The sequence below is a fragment of the Eretmochelys imbricata genome, chromosome 1 (assembly GCF_965152235.1).
Source record: "Eretmochelys imbricata isolate rEreImb1 chromosome 1, rEreImb1.hap1, whole genome shotgun sequence".
Taxonomy (NCBI): Eukaryota; Metazoa; Chordata; order Testudines; family Cheloniidae; genus Eretmochelys; species Eretmochelys imbricata.
In genome coordinates, this window is record NC_135572.1 from 354,411,367 (window position 1) to 354,431,945 (window position 20,579).

At 45.4% G+C, this 20,579-nt stretch overlaps 1 protein-coding gene across 3 annotated transcripts in view; it reads left to right on the forward strand.

The window, feature by feature from the left end:
• FBH1 (F-box DNA helicase 1) overlaps positions 1-20,579 on the forward strand; it is a 54,328-nt gene that overhangs the window by 31,106 nt on the left and 2,643 nt on the right. For 2 of the 3 annotated variants that reach the window (XM_077837389.1, XM_077837381.1), the window contains exons 16-20: positions 8,088-8,163; positions 16,158-16,355; positions 17,176-17,301; positions 18,064-18,170; positions 19,202-19,333. In XM_077837389.1, coding sequence (XP_077693515.1) covers positions 8,088-8,163; positions 16,158-16,355; positions 17,176-17,301; positions 18,064-18,170; positions 19,202-19,333 — 639 coding nt within the window. The remainder of the gene's footprint in view (positions 1-8,087; positions 8,164-16,157; positions 16,356-17,175; positions 17,302-18,063; positions 18,171-19,201; positions 19,334-20,579) is intronic. The other variant, XM_077837396.1, reaches the window with a different exon arrangement.

Genomic DNA, 20,579 nt, shown 5'->3' on the forward strand with positions numbered 1-20,579 from the left:
GTAAAACCCGGAAAAAATGTTCATCATCATAACCCAACTGAACAGGTGCTAGTAGTATCGACAGGGTGTTTGATTTTTGGCATTTTATCTCTCTGTAGAATTTTTTTCAGGTCTGCAGATAAAGAGGACTAGAAAGTTTTGGGAGTCATGGTTTCCAAATTCATACCAAATTGCATCTGCAAAAAATGGGTGTGCACTTCTAGTACAAGCATAAACATTTATTCATGTTTCTGCATGCTCAAATTTTGCAGATGCACTTTAAGAATACTTCACACTTGAATAGCACAATCCTTCTGAAGCGCTCAAAGTGTTTTACAAAGAGTTATGAATTAAGGCCCTCCAATCCCTGTGCAAAATGGGGGAGTTATTCGCGTTGTACCAGTGGGGAACTGGAGGCACAAAGAGGTTAAGTCACCTGCCCAGGTTACTCAACAAGTCTGTGGAAGAACCAGGAATAGGACTTTGATCTTTTGAATTTCAATCCTGTGCTGTAAGCACTAGACCATTTTGCCCTCTCTTTAGTCATGAAGCTGTAAACTAAAGCTGAAGAAAAATTGGAATCTCCAGGCTCTGGGAAATTCTGATGTGTCACTATTTTGGCATCCTGAGTTGGACTGAAAAGCCCCAAAATTTCCTGAAATGAAAAACTAAAACAACTAAAATAAAATAATCTTGATTTGGAAATGAGGAAATGTTTTGTTTTGACACTTTTGAATTTTAAATGAAACGTTTCATCATTATCAAAACTAATGTTTCATTTTGGTTTGTTGAACCAAATTGCAACATCAAACTGCAGTTCCCTTTAGTGCCCCGCTGTCTCAAGGGAATTGTAGTTCCAGTGTCTCATGGCCTCGTTCTTCCCTATTAGCTGGGCTCCCTGGCTAGACTACATCTCCCATGATGCCCCATGGTCCTGTGACTGTCATAGAATCATAGAATATCAGGGTTGGAACGGACCTCAGGAGGTCATCTAGTCCAACCCCCTGCTCAAAGCAGGACCGATCCCCGACTAAATCATCCCAGCCAGGGCTTTGTCAAGCCTGACCTTAAAAACTTCTAAGGAAGGAGATTCCACCACCTCCCTAGGTAACGCATTCCAGTGTTTCACCACCCTCCTAGTGAAAAAGTTTTTCCTAATATCCAACCTAAATCTCCCCCACTGCAACTGGAGACCATTACTCCTTGTTCTGTCATCTGCTACCACGGAGAACAGTCTAGATCCATCCTCTTTGGAACCCCCTTTCAGGTAGTTGAAAGCAGCTATCAAATCTCCCCTCATTCTTCTCTTCAGCAGACTAAACAATCCCAGTTCCCTCAGCCTCTCCTCATAAGTCATGTGTTCCAGTCCCCTAATCATTTTTGTTGCCCTCTGCTGGACTCTTTCCAATTTTTCCACATCCTTCTTGTAGTGTGGGGCCCAAAACTGGACACAGTACTCCAGATGAGGCCTCACCAAAGTCGAATAGAGGGGAACGATCACGTCCCTCAATCTGCTGGCAATGCCCCTACTTATACATCCCAAAATGCCATTGGCCTTCTTGGCAACAAGGGCACACTGTTGACTCATATCCAACTTCTCGTCCACTGTAACCCCCTAGGTCCTTTTCTGCAGAACTGCTGCCGAGCCATTCGGTCCCTAGTCTGTAGCGGTGCATTGGATTCTTCCGTCCTAAGTGCAGGACTCTGCACTTGTCCTTGTTGAACCTCATCAGATTTCTTTTGGCCCAGTCCTCCAATTTGTCTAGATCCCTCTGTATCCTATCCCTTCCCTCCAGCGTATCTACCACTCCTCCCAGTTTAGTGTCATCTGCAAACTTGCTGAGGGTGCAATCCACCCCATCCTCCAGATCATTTATGAAGATATTGAACAAAACCGGCCCCAGGACCGACCCCTGGGGCACTCCACTTGATACCGGCTGCCAATTAGACATGGAGCCATTGATCACTACCCGTTGAGCCCGACAATCTAGCCCGCTTTCTATCCACCTTATAGTCCATTCGTCCAGCCCATACTTCTTTAACTTGCTGGCAAGAATACTGTGGGAGACCATGTCAAAAGCTTTGCTAAAGTCAAGGAACAACACGTCCACTGCTTTCCCTTCATCCACAGAGCCAGTTACCTCGTCATAGAAGGCAGTTAGATTAGTCAGGCATGACTTGCCCTTGGTGAATCCATGCTGACTGTTCCTGATCACTTTCCTCTCCTCTAAGTGCTTCAGAATTGATTCCTTGAGGACCTGCTCCATGATTTTTCCAGGGACTGAGGTGAGGCTGACTGGCCTGTAGTTCCCAGGATCCTACTTCTTCCCTTTTTTAAAGATGGGCACTACATTAGCCTTTTTCCAGTCATCTGGGACCTCTCCCGATCGCCATGAGTTTTCAAAGATAATGGCCAATGGCTCTGCAATCACATCCCCCAACTTCTTTAGCACTCTCGGATGCAGCGCATCCGGCCCCATGGACTTGTGCTCGTCCAGCTTTTCTAAATAGTCCCAAACCACTTCTTTCTCCACAGAGGACTGGTCACCTCCTCCCCATGCTGTGCTGCCCAGTGCAGTAGTCTGGGAGCTGACCTTGTTCGTGAAGACAGAGGCAGAAAAAGCATTTAGTACATTAGCTTTTTCCCCATCTTCTGTCACTAGGTTGCCTCCCCCATTCAGTAAGGGGCCCACACTTTCCTTGACTTTCTTCTTGTTGCTAACATACCTGAAGAAACCCTTCTTGTTACTCTTAACATCTCTTGCTAGCTGCAACTCCAGGTGTGATTTGGCCTTCCTGATTTCACTCCTGCATGCCTGAGCAATATTTTTGTACTCATCCCTGGTCATTTGTCCAATCTTCCACTTCTTGTAAGCTTCTTTTTTGTATTTAGCATGAAAAAATTTGTACAGATACAGACAGACATCATCTTCCTTTCCAAATGCAAACAGATGGACATCGTACCAAAAGGACTGAAGGTAAAAAATCCATTACAATCTACATACCACACAGACTATGCTGACAGCTTGTGCCACACGCTCTCAAAGAATCTGCGGAATCACCTGATCAACATCCTCTACAGCAAACAGGGAAAGATTAAGAATGAGCTCTCAAAAATGGATACTCTCATAAAAAACCAACCTTCCACACAAACTTCCTCATGGCTGGACTTTAGTAAAACTAGACAAGCCATTTACAACACACACTTTGCTTCTCTACAAAAGAAAAAGGACACTAAACTTTCTAAACTACTACATGCCAGAAGGGGCTACAGCAATGGTTCCCTCAACCCTCCCAGCAATATTGTTAACCTATCCAACTATACTCTCAGCCCAGCAGAAGCAGCTGTCCTATCTCGGGGCCTCTCCTTCTGCCCCTCCACCCCCACGAACATGATGCAGTTCTGTGGTGACCTGGAATCCTATTTTCGACGTCTCCGACTCAAGGAACATTTCCAACATACCTCTGAACAACATACTAATCCACAGAGACCTCCCTACCAACACTACAGAAAGAAGGATTCTTGGTGGACTCCTCCTGAAGGTCGAAACAGCAGACTGGACTTCTACATAGAGTGCTTCCGCCGACGTGCTGAAATTGTGGAAAAGCAGCATCACTTGCCCCATAACCTCAGTCGTGCGGAACACAATGCCATCCACAGCCTCAGAAACAACTCTGACATAATCAAAAAGGCTGACAAAGGAGGTGCTGTTGTCATCATGAATAGGTCGGAATATGAACAAGAGGCTGCTCAGCAGTTCTCCAACACCACTTTCTACAAGCCATTACCCTCTGATCCCACTGAGGGTTACCAAAAGAAACTACAGCATTTGCTCAAGAAACTCCCTGAAAAAGCACAAGATCAAATCCGCACAGACACACCCCTGGAACCCCGACCTGGGATATTCTATCTACTACCCAAGATCCATAAACCTGGAAATCCTGGATGCCCCATCATCTCAGGCATTGGCACCCTGACAGCAGGATTGTCTGGCTATGTAGACTCCCTCCTCAGGCCCTACGCTACCAGCACTCCCAGCTACCTTCGAGACACCATTGACTTCCTGAGGAAACTACAATCCATCGGTGATCTTCCTGATAACACCATCCTGGCCACTATGGTTGTAGAAGCCCTCTACACCAACATTCCACACAAAGATGGACTACAAGCCGTCAAGAACACTATCCCCGATAATGTCACGGCTAACCTGGTGGCTGAACTTTGTGACTTTGTCCTTACCCATAACTATTTTACATTTGGGGACAATGTATACCTTCAGATCAGCGGCACTGCTATGGGTACCCTCATGGCCCCACAGTATGCTAACATTTTTATGGCTGATTTAGAACAACGCTTCCTCAGCTCTCGTCCCCTAACACCCGTACTCTACTTGCGCTATATTGATGACATCTTCATCATCTGGACCCATGGAAAAGAAGCCCTTGAGGAATTCCACCATGATTTCAACAATTTCCATCCCACCATCAACCTCAGCCTGGTCCAGTCAACACAAGAGATCCACTTCCTGGACACTACAGTGCTAATAAACGATTGTCACATAAACACCACCCTATACCGGAAACCTACTGACCACTGTTCCTACCTACATGCCTCCAGCTTTCACCCTGACCCACCACACGATCCATCATCTACAGCCAAGCTCTGCAATACAATCGCATTTGCTCCAACCCCTCAGACAGAGACAGACACCTACAAGATCTCTATCAAGCATTCTTACAACTACAAAACCCACCTGCGGAAGTGAAGAAACAGATTGATAGAGCCAGAAGAGTTCCCAGAAGTCACCTACTACAGGACAGGCCTAACAAAGAAAATAACAGAACGCCACTAGCCGTCACCTTCAGCCCCCAACTAAAACCCCTCCAACGCATTATTAAGGATCTACAACCTATCCTGAAGGATGACCCAACACACTCACAAATCTTGGGAGACAGGCCAGTCCTTGCCTACAGACAGCCCCGCAACCTGAAGCAAATACTCACCAACAACCACATACCACACAACAGAACCACTAACCCAGGAACCTATCCTTCCAACAAAGCCCGTTGCCAACTGTGCCCACATATCTATTCAGGGGACACCGTCACAGGGCCTAATCACATCAGCCACACTATCAGAGGCTCGTTCACCTGCACATCCACCAATGTGATATATGCCATCATGTGCCAGCAGTGCCCCTCTGCCATGTACATTGGTCAAACTGGACAGTCTCTACGTAAAAGAGTAAATGGACACAAATCAGATGTCAAGAATTGTAACATTCATAAACCAGTCGGAGAACACTTCAATCTCTCTGGTCACGCGATTACAGACTTGAAAGTTGCTATTTTACAACAGAAAAACTTCAAATCCAGACTCCAGCGAGAAACTGCTGAATTGGAATTCATTTGCAAATTGGATACAATTAACTTAGGCTACCTTGCATAATGACTAAGCCACTCCCAGTCTCTATTCAAGCCTATTTCCCCTTGTTTTTTCCTACCCCACCCCCCCCAGATGTTCTTGTTAAACCCTGGATTTGTGTTGGAAATGGCCCACCTTGATTATCATACACGTTGTAAGGAGAGTGGTCACTTTAGATAAGCTATTACCAGCAGGAGAGTGGGGTGGGAGGAGGTATTGTTTCATGGTCTCTGTGTATATAATGTCTTCTGCAGTTTCCACAGTATGCATCCGATGAAGTGAGCTGTAGCTCACAAAAGCTTATGCCCAAATAAATTGGTTAGTCTCTAAAGTGCCACAAGTACTCCTTCTCTTTAAGGATTTCACTGTTAAGCCAAGCTGGTTGCCTGCCATATTTACTATTCTTTTTACACATCGGGATGGTTTGTCCCTGTAACTTCAATAAGGATTGTTTAAAATACAGCCAGCTCTCCTGGACTCCTTTCCCCCTCATGTAATTCTCCCGGGGGATCTTGCCCATCAGTTCCCTGAGGGAGTCAAAGTCTGCTTTTCTGAAGTCCAGGGTCTGTATTTTGCTGCTTTCCTTTCTTCCTTGTGTCAGGATCCTGAACTCGACCATCTCATGGTCACTGCCTCCCAGGTTCCCATCCACTTTTGCTTCCCCTACTAATTCTTCCCGGTTTGTGAGCAGCAGGTGAAAAAGAGCTCTGCCCCTAGTTGGTTCCTCCAGCACTTGCACCAGGAAATTGTCCCCTACATTTTCCAAAAACTTCCTGGATTGCCTGTGCACCGCTGTATTGCTCTCCCAGCAGATATCAAGATGATTGAAGTCTCCCATGAGAACCAGGGCCTGTGATCTTGTAACTTCTCAGAGTTGCCAGAAGAAAGCCTCGTCCACCTCATCCCCCTGGTCGTGTGGTCTATAGTAGACTCCCACCACGACATCACCCTTGTTGCTCACACTTCTAAACTTAATCCAGAGACTGTCAGGTTTTTCTGCAGTTTCATACTTAAGCTCTGAGCAGTCATACTGCTCTCTTACATACAGTGCAACTCCCACACCTTTTCTGCCCTGCCTGTCCTTCCTGAACAGCTTATATCCATCCATGACAGTACTCCAGTCATGTGAGTTATCCCACCAAGTCTCTGTTATTCCAATCACATCATAATTGCTTGACTGTGCCAGGACTTCCAGTTCTCCCTGCTTGTTTCCCAGGCTTCGTGCATTTGTATATAGGCACTTGAGGTAACCTGCTGATCACCACTCTTTCTCAGTATGAGGCAGGAGCCCTCCCCCCTCACGTGCTCCTGCTCGTGCCTCCTCCTGGTATCCCACTTGCCCACTTACCTCAGGGCTTTGGTCTTCTTCCCCCGGTGAACCTAGTTTAAAGCCCTCCTCACTAGGTTAGCCAGCCTGCTTGCGAAGATGCTCTTCCCTCTCTTCGTTAGGTGGAGCCCGACTCTGCCTAGCACTCCTTCTTGGAACACCATCCCATGGTCAAAGAATCCAAAGCCTTCTCTCCGACACCACCTGCGTAGCCATTCGTTGACTTCCACAATTCGACTGTCTCTACCCAGGCCTTTTCCTTCCACGGGGAGGATAGACGAGAACACCACTTGCACCTCAAACTCCTTTATCCTTCTTCCCAGAGCCACGTACTCCGCAGTGATCCGCTCAAGGTCATTCTTGGCAGTATCATTGGTGCCCACGTGAAGAAGCAGGAAGGAGTAGCGATCCGAGGGCTTGATGAGTCTCGGCAGTCTCTGTCACATCGCGAATCTTAGCTCCTGGCAAGGAGCAGACGTCTCGATTTTCCCAGTCAGGGCGGCAGATAGATGACTCAGTCCCGCTGAGGAGAGAGTCCCCGACCACCACCACCCGCCTCCTTCTCTTGGGAGCGGTGGTCGTGGAACCCCCAACCCTATGACAGTGCATCCCATGTCTTTCAATCGGCGGAGTCTCCTTCTGCTCCCTTCCCTCATGATGTCATGATGCATCCCACAGCTCAGAGGGGACAGCATGTGGTGCATCATGGGAGATGAAGTCCAGCCATGGAGCCAAGGCTATATGGAAGAATAGAGTCATGAAGCACCCAGAACTACAACTTCCATGGAGTAAAATAGGGGAAATGCAATTTAATGTCATACTGACTTGAAATGAAACATTTTGGTTCAGTTCAACAGACAGAAATATTTCTATTTGAACTGAAAATTGTTGGAAAATGAAAATTTTACTGCAAAATTGACATTTTCCCAAGGAAAGTTTTTTATTTTGTTTTTTTTAATTGAAATTGCATTTTCTTGAAAAATCATTTCGATTAAAAAATTCCCAACCAGTTCTAATGCAGACTAATCCACAAAATACATTCCTGGCCACAAAACATGATGACCAGCTGGGATTTTGTTTTCCATTGCTCATTCTGTGTGTTTTTGGTTGGTTGCTATGTGTCATCTGGGATCATCCACTAGTTTTAGGCTAGATTATTTATTTCTAGCTTCATATTGATCATGCATACTATAGTGTGCATTTTAGGAATATAGCTTCACCTTTGAGTCTTTTGAGTTGTTTTTCCTATTTGCATGCTAGTGAATCTGATACATTTTGGCAGGAAACTAGCTCATTTGTAAACTTTAAGTATAACCTTCAATTAGGTCAATTTTAAGAAAATCTTTATCTGTTTAGGGGCCTAAAAATTTTGGACTAGACAAAATTCATGATATTTGGAAACTCCTTCAACCTGAAGAGGCTCGTGTGAGATGTGAGTATGTTCTCCTGTCTTCTTCCCCAGAAGTTATGTACCATGATGTTAACTTTTCTAGCTTCTACCATATCTCCAACTGCCCCAGCTGGTACATGTAAACCTCTTTCACTTCAGTGTGAGTGGGGATCATGTTGTTTGTTCATCTTCTGGGTGATTTGTGCCTTGCTGATTGTGTGACGGGAACGGCTATCGGTGATGGTTATTTCTGTGTTTCTACTGGTGCATTGGAAATATGGACTCTGACGTCATAAGAACAGCTTACGCTTCCAGATCCTGTCCTCTGAGATTCTTGGTCTCATCTAGAAAAGTCCAGTAAACTATGTTTTATCTCTGTCCTTTCCATTTCTTTGACATAAAATGGAGGTAGGTATTAGACATTTTGCATGCTGGTGAACACCTTTTATTTAGTTTTAGGGTGTCATTTAGAGGAACATTGTCCAATTCACTTTTAAAAAAAAAACAAAAAAAAAAACAACCAAAAGCACAACAAACTATCTGTACCTTGGACCTAATCTACAGTGTTGAAGCTTTGTTTGTTGATGTTAGGTGGAGCCCGGGAGCAAATCCCGGGTTGTAATGGAAACTTAGTTGCAGCCTTCAACATGGGAGTGACTTTAGAATATGAGCCATTAGGAGAAGTGCCTTCGAGTAAGAACATAACCTCTATGTGATTGGGTTAAACTGCATGGATCTTGGCTGTCTGTCAGTTAAAAATGTGATTTGTCCCACTCTAAATTCATTCATAAATTCAGTCATTGAGTCCAAGGGCAGAAGGGACCATCGTGATCAGCTACTCTGACCTCCTGTGTAACGCAAGCCATAGAACTTCCCCAGAAGAGTTCCTACAGCAGATCTTGTGTAGAAGAACATCCAATATTGATTTTAAAAATTGGCAGTGTTGGAGAATCCACCATATCCCTTGGTAGATGGCTCCACTGGTTATTTACCCTCATTGTTAAAAAGTCATGCCTTATTTCCAGTCTCAATTTGTGTAGCATCAACTTCCAGCCATTGGATCTTGTTATACCTTTCTCTGCTAGATTGAAGAGCCCATTATTAAATATTTGTTCCCCATGTAGATGCTTACACTGTAATCAAGTCACCCCTTACCCTTCTTTTTGTTAAGCTAAATAGACTCAAGGAGCTCAATCTGTCTCTATATAACACACATTTTCTATTCCTTTAATCATTCTCATGGCTCTTCTTTGAGCCCTCTCCAATTTATCAGCATCCTTATAGAATTGTGGACACTAGAACTGGACACTGTATTCCAGCAGCAGTTGTATCAGTGCCAAATTCAGAGATAAAATAACCTCTCTACTCCTAGTTGAGATTCCCCTGTTTATGCATCTCAGGATTGCATTAGCTCTTTTGGACACAGCATCACACTGGGAGCTCATGTTTAGTGATTATCCATCACAACCCCCAAATCTTTTTTTGGAGTCATTGCTTCCCCAGATAGAATCCCCAATCCTGTAATTATGGCTGACATTTTTTTGTTCCTAGATGTATACGTTTAGCCATATTAAAATGCATATTGTTAAAAGCGTAGGGCCAAAAACTGATCCCTCTGGGAACCCACTCTGGAAACACTGATGATTCCCCATTTAACATTACATTTTGAGACCTATCAGCTAGCCGGTTTTTAATCCATTTAATGTGTGTCATCTTAATTTTATATCCTTCTAATTTTTTAATCAAAAAGTCAAGTCAAAGTGTTACATCAACACTGTTACCTTTGACAGGTTTCAGAGTAACAGCCGTGTTAGTCTGTATTCGCAAAAAGAAAAGGAGTCCTTGTGGCACCTTAGAGACTAACCAATTTATTTGAGCATGAGCTTTCGTGAGCTACAGCTCACTTCATCAGATGCATACCGTGGAAACTGCAGCAGACTTTATATATACACAGAGAATATGAAACAATACCTCCTCCCACCCCACTGTCTTGCTGGTAATAGCTTATCTAAAGTGAGCAACAGGTTAGGCCATTTCCAGCACAAATCCAGGTTTTCTCACCCTCCACCCCCCACCCCACAAATTCACTCTCCTGCTGGTGATAGCCCATCCAAAGTGACAACTCTTTACACAATGTGCATGATAATGAAGTTAGGCCATTTCCTGCACAAATCCAGGTTCTCTCACTCCCTCACCCCCCTCCAAAAACCCACCCCCATACACACACAGACTCACTCTCCTGCTGGTAATAGCTCATCCAAACTGACCACTCTCCAAGTTTAAAACCAAGTTAAACCAGAACATCTGGGGGGGGGGGGGTGTAGGAAAAAACAAGAGGAAATAGGCTACCTTGCATAATGACTTAGCCACTCCCAGTCTCTATTTAAGCCTAAATTAATAGTATCCAATTTGCAAATGAATTCCAATTCAGCAGTTTCTCGCTGGAGTCTGGATTTGAAGTTTCTTTGTTTTAAGATAGCGACCTTCATGTCTGTGATTGCGTGACCAGAGAGATTGAAGTGTTCTCCGACTGGTTTATGAATGTTATAATTCTTGACATCTGATTTGTGTCCATTTATTCTTTTACGTAGAGACTGTCCAGTTTGACCAATGTACATGGCAGAGGGGCATTGCTGGCACATGATGGCATAAATCACATTGGTGGATGTGCAGGTGAACGAGCCTCTGATAGTGTGGCTGATGTTATTAGGCCCTGTGATGGTGTCCCCTGAATAGATATGTGGGCACAATTGGCAACGGGCTTTGTTGCAAGGATAAGTTCCTGGGTTAGTGGTTCTGTTGTGTGGTATGTGGTTGTTGGTGAGTATTTGCTTCAGGTTGCGGGGCTGTCTGTAGGCAAGGACTGGCCTGTCTCCCAAGATTTCTGAGAGTGTTGCGTCATCCTTTAGGATAGGTTGTAGATCCTTAATAATGCGTTGGAGGGGTTTTAGTTGGGGGCTGAAGGTGACGGCTAGTGGAGTTCTGTTATTTTCTTTGTTAGGCCTGTCCTGTAGTAGGTAACTTCTGGGAACTCTTCTGGCTCTATCAATCTGTTTCTTTACTTCCGCAGGTGGGTATTGTAGTTGTAAGAAAGCTTGACAGAGATCTTGTAGGTGTTTGTCTCTGTCTGAGGGGTTGGAGCAAATGCGGTTGTATCGCAGAGCTTGGCTGTAGACGATGGATCGTGTGGTGTGGTCAGGGTGAAAGCTGGAGGCATGCAGGTAGGAATAGCGGTCAGTAGGTTTCCGGTATAGGGTGGTGTTTATGTGACCATTGTTTATTAGCACTGTAGTGTCCAGGAAGTGGATCTCTTGTGTGGACTGGACCAGGCTGAGGTTGATGGTGGGATGGAAATTGTTGAAATCATGGTGGAATTCCTCAAGGGCTTCTTTTCCATGGGTCCAGATGATGAAGATGTCATCAATGTAGCGCAAGTAGAGTAGGGGCTTTAGGGGACGAGAGCTGAGGAAGCGTTGTTCTAAATCAGCCATAAAAATGTTGGCATACTGTGGGGCCATGCGGGTACCCATAGCAGTGCCGCTGATCTGAAGGTATACATTGTCCCCAAATGTGAAATAGTTATGGGTAAGGACAAAGTCACAAAGTTCAGCCACCAGGTTTGCCGTGACATTATCGGGGATAGTGTTCCTGACGGCACATCCACCAATGTGATTTATGCCATCATGTGCCAGCAATGCCCCTCTGCCATGTACATTGGTCAAACTGGACAGTCTCTACGTAAAAGAATAAATGGACACAAATCAGATGTCAAGAATTATAACATTCATAAACCAGTCGGAGAACACTTCAATCTCTCTGGTCACGCAATCACAGACATGAAGGTCGCTATCTTAAAACAAAGAAACTTCAAATCCAGACTCCAGCGAGAAACTGCTGAATTGGAATTTATTTGCAAATTGGATACTATTAATTTAGGCTTAAATAGAGACTGGGAGTGGCTAAGTCATTATGCAAGGTAGCCTATTTCCTCTTGTTTTTTCCTACCACCCCCCCCCAGATGTTCTGGTTTAACTTGGTTTTAAACTTGGAGAGTGGTCAGTTTGGATGAGCTATTACCAGCAGGAGAGTGAGTCTGTGTGTGTATGGGGGTGGGTTTTTGGAGGGGGGTGAGGGAGTGAGAGAACCTGGATTTGTGCAGGAAATGGCCTAACTTCATTATCATGCACATTGTGTAAAGAGTTGTCACTTTGGATGGGCTATCACCAGCAGGAGAGTGAATTTGTGTGGGGGGGGTGGAGGGTGAGAAAACCTGGATTTGTGCTGGAAATGGCCTAACCTGTTGCTCACTTTAGATAAGCTATTACCAGCAAGACAGTGGGGTGGGAGGAGGTATTGTTTCATATTCTCTGTGTATATATAAAGTCTGCTGCAGTTTCCACGGTATGCATCTGATGAAGTGAGCTGTAGCTCACGAAAGCTCATGCTCAAATAAATTGGTTAGTCTCTAAGGTGCCACAAGGACTCCTTTTCTTTTTACTGTTACCTTTACCAAGCAAACTTGTAGTCTCATAAAAATAAGATATCAAGTTACTTTGACATGATCTGTTTTCTATAAACCCATGTTGAGTTGCATTAATTACATTGCCCTCCTTTAATTCTTTATTAATGGAGTCCCAAATCAGCTGCTCCATATCTGGTTCGGGATAGATGTCAGGCTGACAGGCCTATAATTACCAGGGTCGTCCTGTTTACTTTTTTTAAAAATTGGCACAACATTCGCTTTCTACCAGCCTTCTAGAACTTCCCCAGTGCTCCAAGATTTATTGAAAATGAAGATTAGCAGTCTAATGAGCTCCTCAGCCAGCTCTTTTTAAACTCACAGATGCATGTTGCCTAGTCCTGCTGATATTAAAATATCTGACTTTAATAGTTGCTGTTTAACATCCTACTGAGATACTAATGGAATGGAAAGAGTGTTATCACCATATGATAAAACTATCTAATCTGTTTTATCCCCAAATACAGAACAGAAATATTTATTGAACCCTTATTGATAATTCTATCATTTCCATTTAGTAATAGACCAGGACTGTTGTTCTATTTTTTCATAATATAGTTAAGGACAGTAAGAAGACGGGTTTTTTTTTAACTCTGCTGGCCATCGACTATTACTTATGTTCCTTTGCTTCCCTTATCAATTTTCTGCAATTCCTAACTTCTGATTTATGTTCATTAATATCAACTTTCTCTTTCTTCCTTTAAGTTATGTTATTTATTTATTTTTATAAACTGCTTTCCCCTCTAAACCAGGTTGTTGTTTTTTTTAAATGGCACAGCCTTGTGTCTTATTTGGCATCTAATAAGGTGTTCTTAAACGAGTCCCAATTATCATTCATATTTTTCTGATTGAATTCTTCCTTCCAGCTGATCTGGTTCAAAATAAGAAAAGGAGTACTTGTGGCACCTTAGAGACTAACAAATTTATTTGAGCATAAGCTTTCGTGAGCTACAGCTCACTTCACCGGATGCAAGTGAGCTGTAGCTCACGAAAGCTTATGCTCAAATAAATTGGTTAGTCTCTAAGGTGCTACAAGTACTCCTTTTCTTTTTGCGAATACAGACTAACACGGCTGCTACTCTGGTTCAAAATAGTTTGCACATTATAAATATGATCAAGTCGTATCAGTTGTACCTATGCTACCATTAACTTTTAGTTCTGTGATTTATGTGTTAGGACAAAGTCTAAATAAAGATTTCCCTCGTGTTGGCAGTGCTTTTTGAGTTAGGAAATTGTCATCTATAATGTTTAGAAATTCCAAGAATGTTTTAGCACTGGCAGCATGAGACCTCCAGTATATGTCACTCAAATTTAAATCTCCCATGATCACTCAGCTTTTTTTCCTATTCTTTATAGATAGGTGCGCTAGGAGGTGGTCATCCTATTTCCTGGAGTGATCTGGTGGTCTGTAGCTGACACCAACTAATACCACATCTTGTGCTTTATCTGTTAGGACATTGATCCGTAAGCATTCAAGATAATTTCTTCTAGGTAATCAGTGAATTGGGAACAGTTAATGCCATTTTTGACTTAGAGGACCACTCCTCTTCCCTTTTGCCCACTCAGTCCTTCCTAAGTAGGTTATAATCATTGTTTTAACATTCCAGTCCTGCGAATCATCCCACCAAGTTTCAGGAATACCAACTAGATAAAAATTTATGCTTCTAAATGAGCAATTCCAACTCCTCTTGTTTGTTACCCAGCCTCCCAGCATTGGCAGGCAGGGAATTCAGGAATTTCTTCGTTTCATGCCCTTTGGTTCATTGATTAATTTTGTTCTCAACATCTCGATTTTTGTGCTGAGCACTCAGATCTTCTGACCCTTTTGCTATTAGTTTAATCCTTTCCTGACTACCTGGGGACAGGCTGGCTAGAGAAAATTGGTCCCCCTTCTACTGAGATGGAGGCCATCCATACTATACAACCCCCGTTCCCCATAGAAGGTGTACTAGTGTTCCATGAAACCAAAACCCTCCACCCTCCATGGCTTACCTAGCCAGGGGTTCACTTCCAGAATCTTCTGCCTTTGGTCTTCCTTCGCATGTGGGACAGAAAGGATTTCACAGAAGATTGCGTGGACATTCTTCTTCTGCATGCTTTCAAGTTCCCTGACGTCATCTGCTATCTGCACGATATTCCACGACACAGTGTCATTAGTGCCTATATGGACTATCTCCAATAGATCCTTGCCTGTTGACTTCAGCAGCTTATCCAGTTTTAGAGTGGGGTCTTGTGTCTCAGCTTTGGGAAGGCAGCCCACTATCCTGTTGTCATCCTGTCCCTGGCAGAATTTTCTTTCGATTCTTCTTAGTATTGAATCTACAGTAAGGATTGTCTGTTTTCCTTGGGTAGTTGGAGAACTCTTTGAGGGTTAGCTTGATTTTCTTACATGTTAGGTTGAGCTGCCATCCGCATCCTGTACATCTCTCTGTTTCCTTGGAGCTGCTGGATCTCGAGAGGTATTTTTCAAAGTTTCTACGTTGAGGACCTGGTATCGATTTAAAGCTACTAGCTGTGTGGAATTCATCCCAGTCCTTCTTTTCTCCTCTTTCTCCAGCCGTGTAGAATGCTGCCATGATCTCCTGTGTCCCATGGTTGTGAACCCCCAGGCCTCCTCTCTGACTTCCTCTCTCTCGGATTCCTGGGTGGCAAGCGTCATGCTCCCTTGAACCTGTTGTTTCCCAAACCTGGCTGTCTAGGAATGCCTCATTTTCTCTGATTTTTCAGTAGCGTCTCTACTTGTCCCTTTAATCCAAGAATCTTTTCCTCCAGTACAGCCACCAACTTGTACTTTGTGAGCAGGAAATCCCTTCTGTCAGGAAAGAGAACATGGCATATCCATTGCAGCTCATCGGGGGGGAGGGATAGCTCAGTGGTTTGAGCAATGGCCTGCTAAACCCAGGGTTGTGAGGTCAATCCTTGAGGGGGCCATTTAGGGATCTGGGACAAAAATTGGGGATTGGTCCTGCTTTGAGCAGGGGGTTGGACTAGATGACCTCTTGGGGTCCCTTCCAAACCTGATATTCTATGACCACTGTTCCATCGCTGGTCATCTTCATAGTTGTAAGAATATCTTGACTTCTTTAAGAATCCACCCCATAAACTGTTCTGCTAAACCAAAAGTATCCCAGTATCTCCAAAAGGGCATTTACCATTTAGAAAAATAATAAACTTAGGCTTTTTGGGACACTTGCTACTGCTAATCATACCTACCTCTTATATAGAGCTTTGCATCGGTACAACTCAAGTGCTTTACAAAGGAGGTCAGTATCATCATCCCCATTTTACAGATGGAGAAGCTGAGGCACGGAGAGGTGAAGTGACTTGCCCAAACTCACCTAGCAGGCCAGGGTTGGAGCTGGGAATAGAACCCAAGACTCCTGAGTCCTAGTCCAGTGCTCACCCCACTAGACCATGTTACCTCCGCTACTCTCTAGCTCCATTTCATTTGAAGTTAAAAATGTGACCATTGGTGCCTTTCTTGTGTATTGACATTATCCAATGCACTTCTCGCTAGTGAAACTTCAAATTGACGACCACTTTATCAAGAAGTGGGTTGAGAAGGATGGCTTCCAGGGTTTAAAGAACTATGCAGCCAAAACTGAAGACAGGGAGCTGGAGGTGAAGATCGCAATAGTGGAGAAATACAATGTCCGTATTCCCGAGCTGGTGGCGAGGATAAAGAACAGTCATGTATCAACTATAGCATTTGCAGGTAAAGCAAAACGCACCTCCTTTCGTTCTCCTTTTTCCATCCAACCTCACTTCCCCCTGCCCCTCAGAAATAGTGCACTTGGTCCAAGATGGTCTTGCGCCCAGGAAGGAATGAGACAACTCCTTCTGGGACATTCCTGGGGTTGTAGCAGAATGATTTTTCCACTGGAGCACTGATAAGTGAGGTTTTGCTGGAGTTGAATGAGGATTCAGTCAGTATTTCCTGGCATCTAGCCATCTGACCCAATGCCTTATCGTATCCTGCCTATTAAAATTCACATTCAGTACTTCTCCTGGATACTGGCTTAAGTTTGCAGTGATTTCTGGCAGAATAATGGTGGACTATCAAAAAACAACAAGCCATTCTTGTTTAAGTTCATGTCTGTACTGGGGTGTGAGGTAACTGGGCATTTTCTTGGGGGGCCAGTCCTGGTTAATGGGCTATTGGATTAGTGCAGGACAGGAGCTCTGGTCTGGGTGTTTCTCTCTCTCTCTCTCTCTCTGCTTTGCTTTGCTTTGCTTCCAGTCTGCAGTGTTGTTGTAGCTGTCTTGGTCCCAGGATATTAGCAAGACAAGGTAAGTGAGGTAATATATTTTATTAGACTAACAGCAGTTGGTCCAGTAAGAGATATTACTTCCCCCACCCTGTCTGGCTTCCAGTTCACATTTAAAAGCAAGTGAAACTATAAATGCAGAACATTGTAAATTAATCTGTACATAGTGTTCAGTAAATAACAAGATATAAAAACAGCAATACAGATATATTGGCTGATATCTTCCCCCTCTCTCTCTCTTCCCCCCCTGCAATCTGGTGGTTCTAGATTACGTGATAGGCACCGTGCACAAAGCCAAAGGCCTGGAGTTTGATACTGTGCTGGTTGCAGATGATTTTGTGAAAGTCCCTTGTGCCAGGCATAATCTCCAGAGGCTGCGTCACTTTATCACCGGTAAGGGCGATCCTTTATACTGGAACCATTCTTTTCCCTAAAGGGAAAGGTGATGCACAGGATGGGCCATTGGCACTACCCTATCAGTCAGCACTCTTTGGAGGTAGTTTGTCTCTGGCTGTACCTAGCAATGTCCTCTCTCAAGCTTGCTGTCATTTACTGACTTCTCACTTGGAGTGCAGTTCCTTTGTGTAAGTCTGTGCCTGGGAGATGGGCATGGCACTTAAGGGCAGGTTCATCGCTCAGGGAACACGCGTTGTTCCTGCTTTGATCAGCAACGAATGTGTATGCTCCAAGGGGAGAGAATTTTGGTTCTGTTTGCTGTCTCTGATGTCTCACGCAAGTCCTGTTATGGTTGTGTAACAAACACACGGCAGGGTACCATAGAATCATAGAATAGCAGGGTTGGAAGGGACCTTAAGAGGTCATCTAGTCCAACCCCCTGCTCAAAGCAGGACTAATCCCCAGTTTTTGTCCCAGATCCCTAAATGGCCCCCTCAAGGATTGACCTCACAACCTTGGGTTTAGCAGGCCAATGCTCAAACCACTGAGCTATCCCTCCCCCCTAACCGTTATCTCCTTCGTAACAGAGACACCAACCATGTTTCTGTGACATACCCAGCTCTTGTCTTAAATTTTCATCCTGATTCAGCAGTGAATTAGAACTAGCTGAAATACCAGAACAAATTCCAAAGTTTTATCGATCAGTTATCTTGTAGCACTTATTTTTTTTCTGACTTCTTCTCTCTAATCTCTGCCTAGACATGTCTTCTGAAGATGAATGGAACTTGCTGTATGTTGCAGTGACACGTGCCAAAAAGTCTCTGTTAATGACAAAGTCCCTAGAATACCTTTTGACTTTGGCTGGGGTAAGTTAAAGATGCCATGGCAAAGTGACCGGTGGGTACTGTAATTTGGATCTGTGAGCATGGGGAGTGGGATGTTACCATAGGCGCCGACTTTTCAAAGTGCCAGGGGGGTGCCTGACCCCTGGCTCTACCCCAGGCCCTGCCCCCACTCCACCCCTTCCCCAAGGCCCCACTCCTGCCCCACCTCTTCCCACACCCACCCCCATCTCCCCTGAGTGCACCTCGTCCTTGCTCCTCCCCCCTCCCTCCCAGCTTCCCTGCACGCTGCGAAACAGCTGATTGCGGTGGGTGGGATGCACTGGGATGGAGGGGGAGGTGCTGATCTGTGGGGTCCGCCGGCAGTCAGGAGGCACTGGGGGTGGGGTGGGGGAGCTGATAGGGAGGATGCCGGTGGGTGCTCAGCACTCACCATTTTCCCCCGACGGGTGCTCCAGGGCTGGAGCACCCACAGAGTCGGCGCCTATGGAAGTTACAATGCGTCGTTGGCAAGTTAACAAGAAAACGATACATGTAACTTTTTGAGTGCTTGCTCCCCATAACATCTGTGCTAAAGTCTCTCGTGCTTGAGGGGTGTAGGAGGTCTGGTGATGGGATAGGAGCAGAGTAAAGGATGGTTAAGTTAAATCGTAAGGAGGGAAACTGAGATTCATATTGTTCCCTGAACAATGGGCTGAATTCTCCTCTGAGTGACACCAGTTTAGGTCCAGAGTATCTGAGGAGATATTTGGTTCTTAGCCTTCCCATTTCCTGACCTTGTGGTTTTAAGTGCAGCCTCAGTGTTCAATGACGATTGCTTTTAGGCTCGTATCTGACTGTAATACAGCATTGATTCTGCCTCTCTCCATTACCACAAGTGTGCGTGTTCCCTTTCCTGCACGTCCAGCCCTCATAGTCTTGGTGCAGTTCCTTCCTTTGAAGTGTTTTTCTGTGGTTGGATTATTTTAAGCCCTAACGTTGCAGATCATCCCCACTGCTCGCAACAGCTTCCAGTGCCCTGAGTTCACAGCATGCCTTGTTCTTTCTCTTGTCAGGAGTATTTCTTGCGGCCAGAGTTGACTAGTGAGGCCTTAAAGGAAGGGTCCATTCGTTGCTCCATGTCACAGTGCCATAACGCTGTGCCTGCCGACTCGATTCTAACCATGAAGAAAGTGCCCCTCGCTTACGTGAGTCTCCTCTCCTCTCCTTTCTACTTGTCAGTTTGTGTTTTGTGACCTTGGAGCCAATGAAATGTGCCAGGTTGATAGCCCTGGAGATGTCACTTACCAGCCTTTTAGCCATGGGTGGTGGGTGAACCCCTGGCTTGGGGAGGCTGGCCCCCCAGTCCCACCCCTTCCACCCGAGACCCCACCCCTTCTGCGCCCACTGGAGCCCAGCCCCCACTGTGGTCGCTGACCCCTGCCCCAGGCTAGTGCCCCCAGCCCTGGAGCACCGGAGAGCCAGGCAACCTAGCCCCTGCTCCCCGTCCCCGGAGAGCTGGGCAGCGTGGCCCCAGCCTCTCTGGGTGGCGCCACCCATTGCAACTCCCGGCCAGCTGGCGCCCCCATCTCTGAAGGTGCCCCCCGGCCAAGCTGCCTGCCCTAGCTCTGAGCAGGCGGCATAGCCAGAGTGGACCCAGCCCCAGCCCCAGTGCTGGGCAGGTGGTGCGGCCCCAGCGCCAGGAGGACGGGCAGCGTGGCGCAGCCTTGAGGACGCACCGCGGCCCACAGCCTGCCTGCCCCAGGGAACAGCAAGCAGTATGGGGACGGGGGTGGAACATGGGCAGGGGGACATCAGGCTGTTTGGGAAGGCAACACCTTCCCGTGCCTACAATACGCGCCGCCCATGCTGTTAGCCATGATCATAGAAGTAGCAGATGAGATCTACCTGTGCAGCCCGATCCTGAATGTCTACACTGCAATTAAACAGCCCCTTAGCCTGAGCCCTGCGAACCCAAGTCAGCTGGCATGGGCCAGCTGCAGATTTTAAACTGCAGTGTAGACATACCCTAAAATTAAAATGGGCTCAGTTTGTGCCAGTTGTAATTCTGGGGTGTTTTTCGTTGTGTGTGATGTAGACACCTACCTTCTAGACTTGGACCCATGACTTCCTTTCACATAGACTATGGTTGATAAACAGAATAATCTTGACCCCTACCAAACAGGGCTGGGTTTGAACCTGGAGGAGACATTTGTTATCTCAGTAGCATGGCCTTGGAGTTAAGTTGCTCCAGAGATCTTGGCTCAGTTCCCAGCTCTGCCAAAGACTTGGCGCATGAAGTCACTGCGGGACAGATCCTTATGTTGACGTCCATAGAGCAGCGCCAACTTAACACCAGCTGAGGAACTGGCTTGTGATTTCTCTGTGCCTCAGCTCGCCTTCTGTAAAACAGATAATTTGACTTCCCTCCTCAGGAAGGTGAGGAAGGAAAAA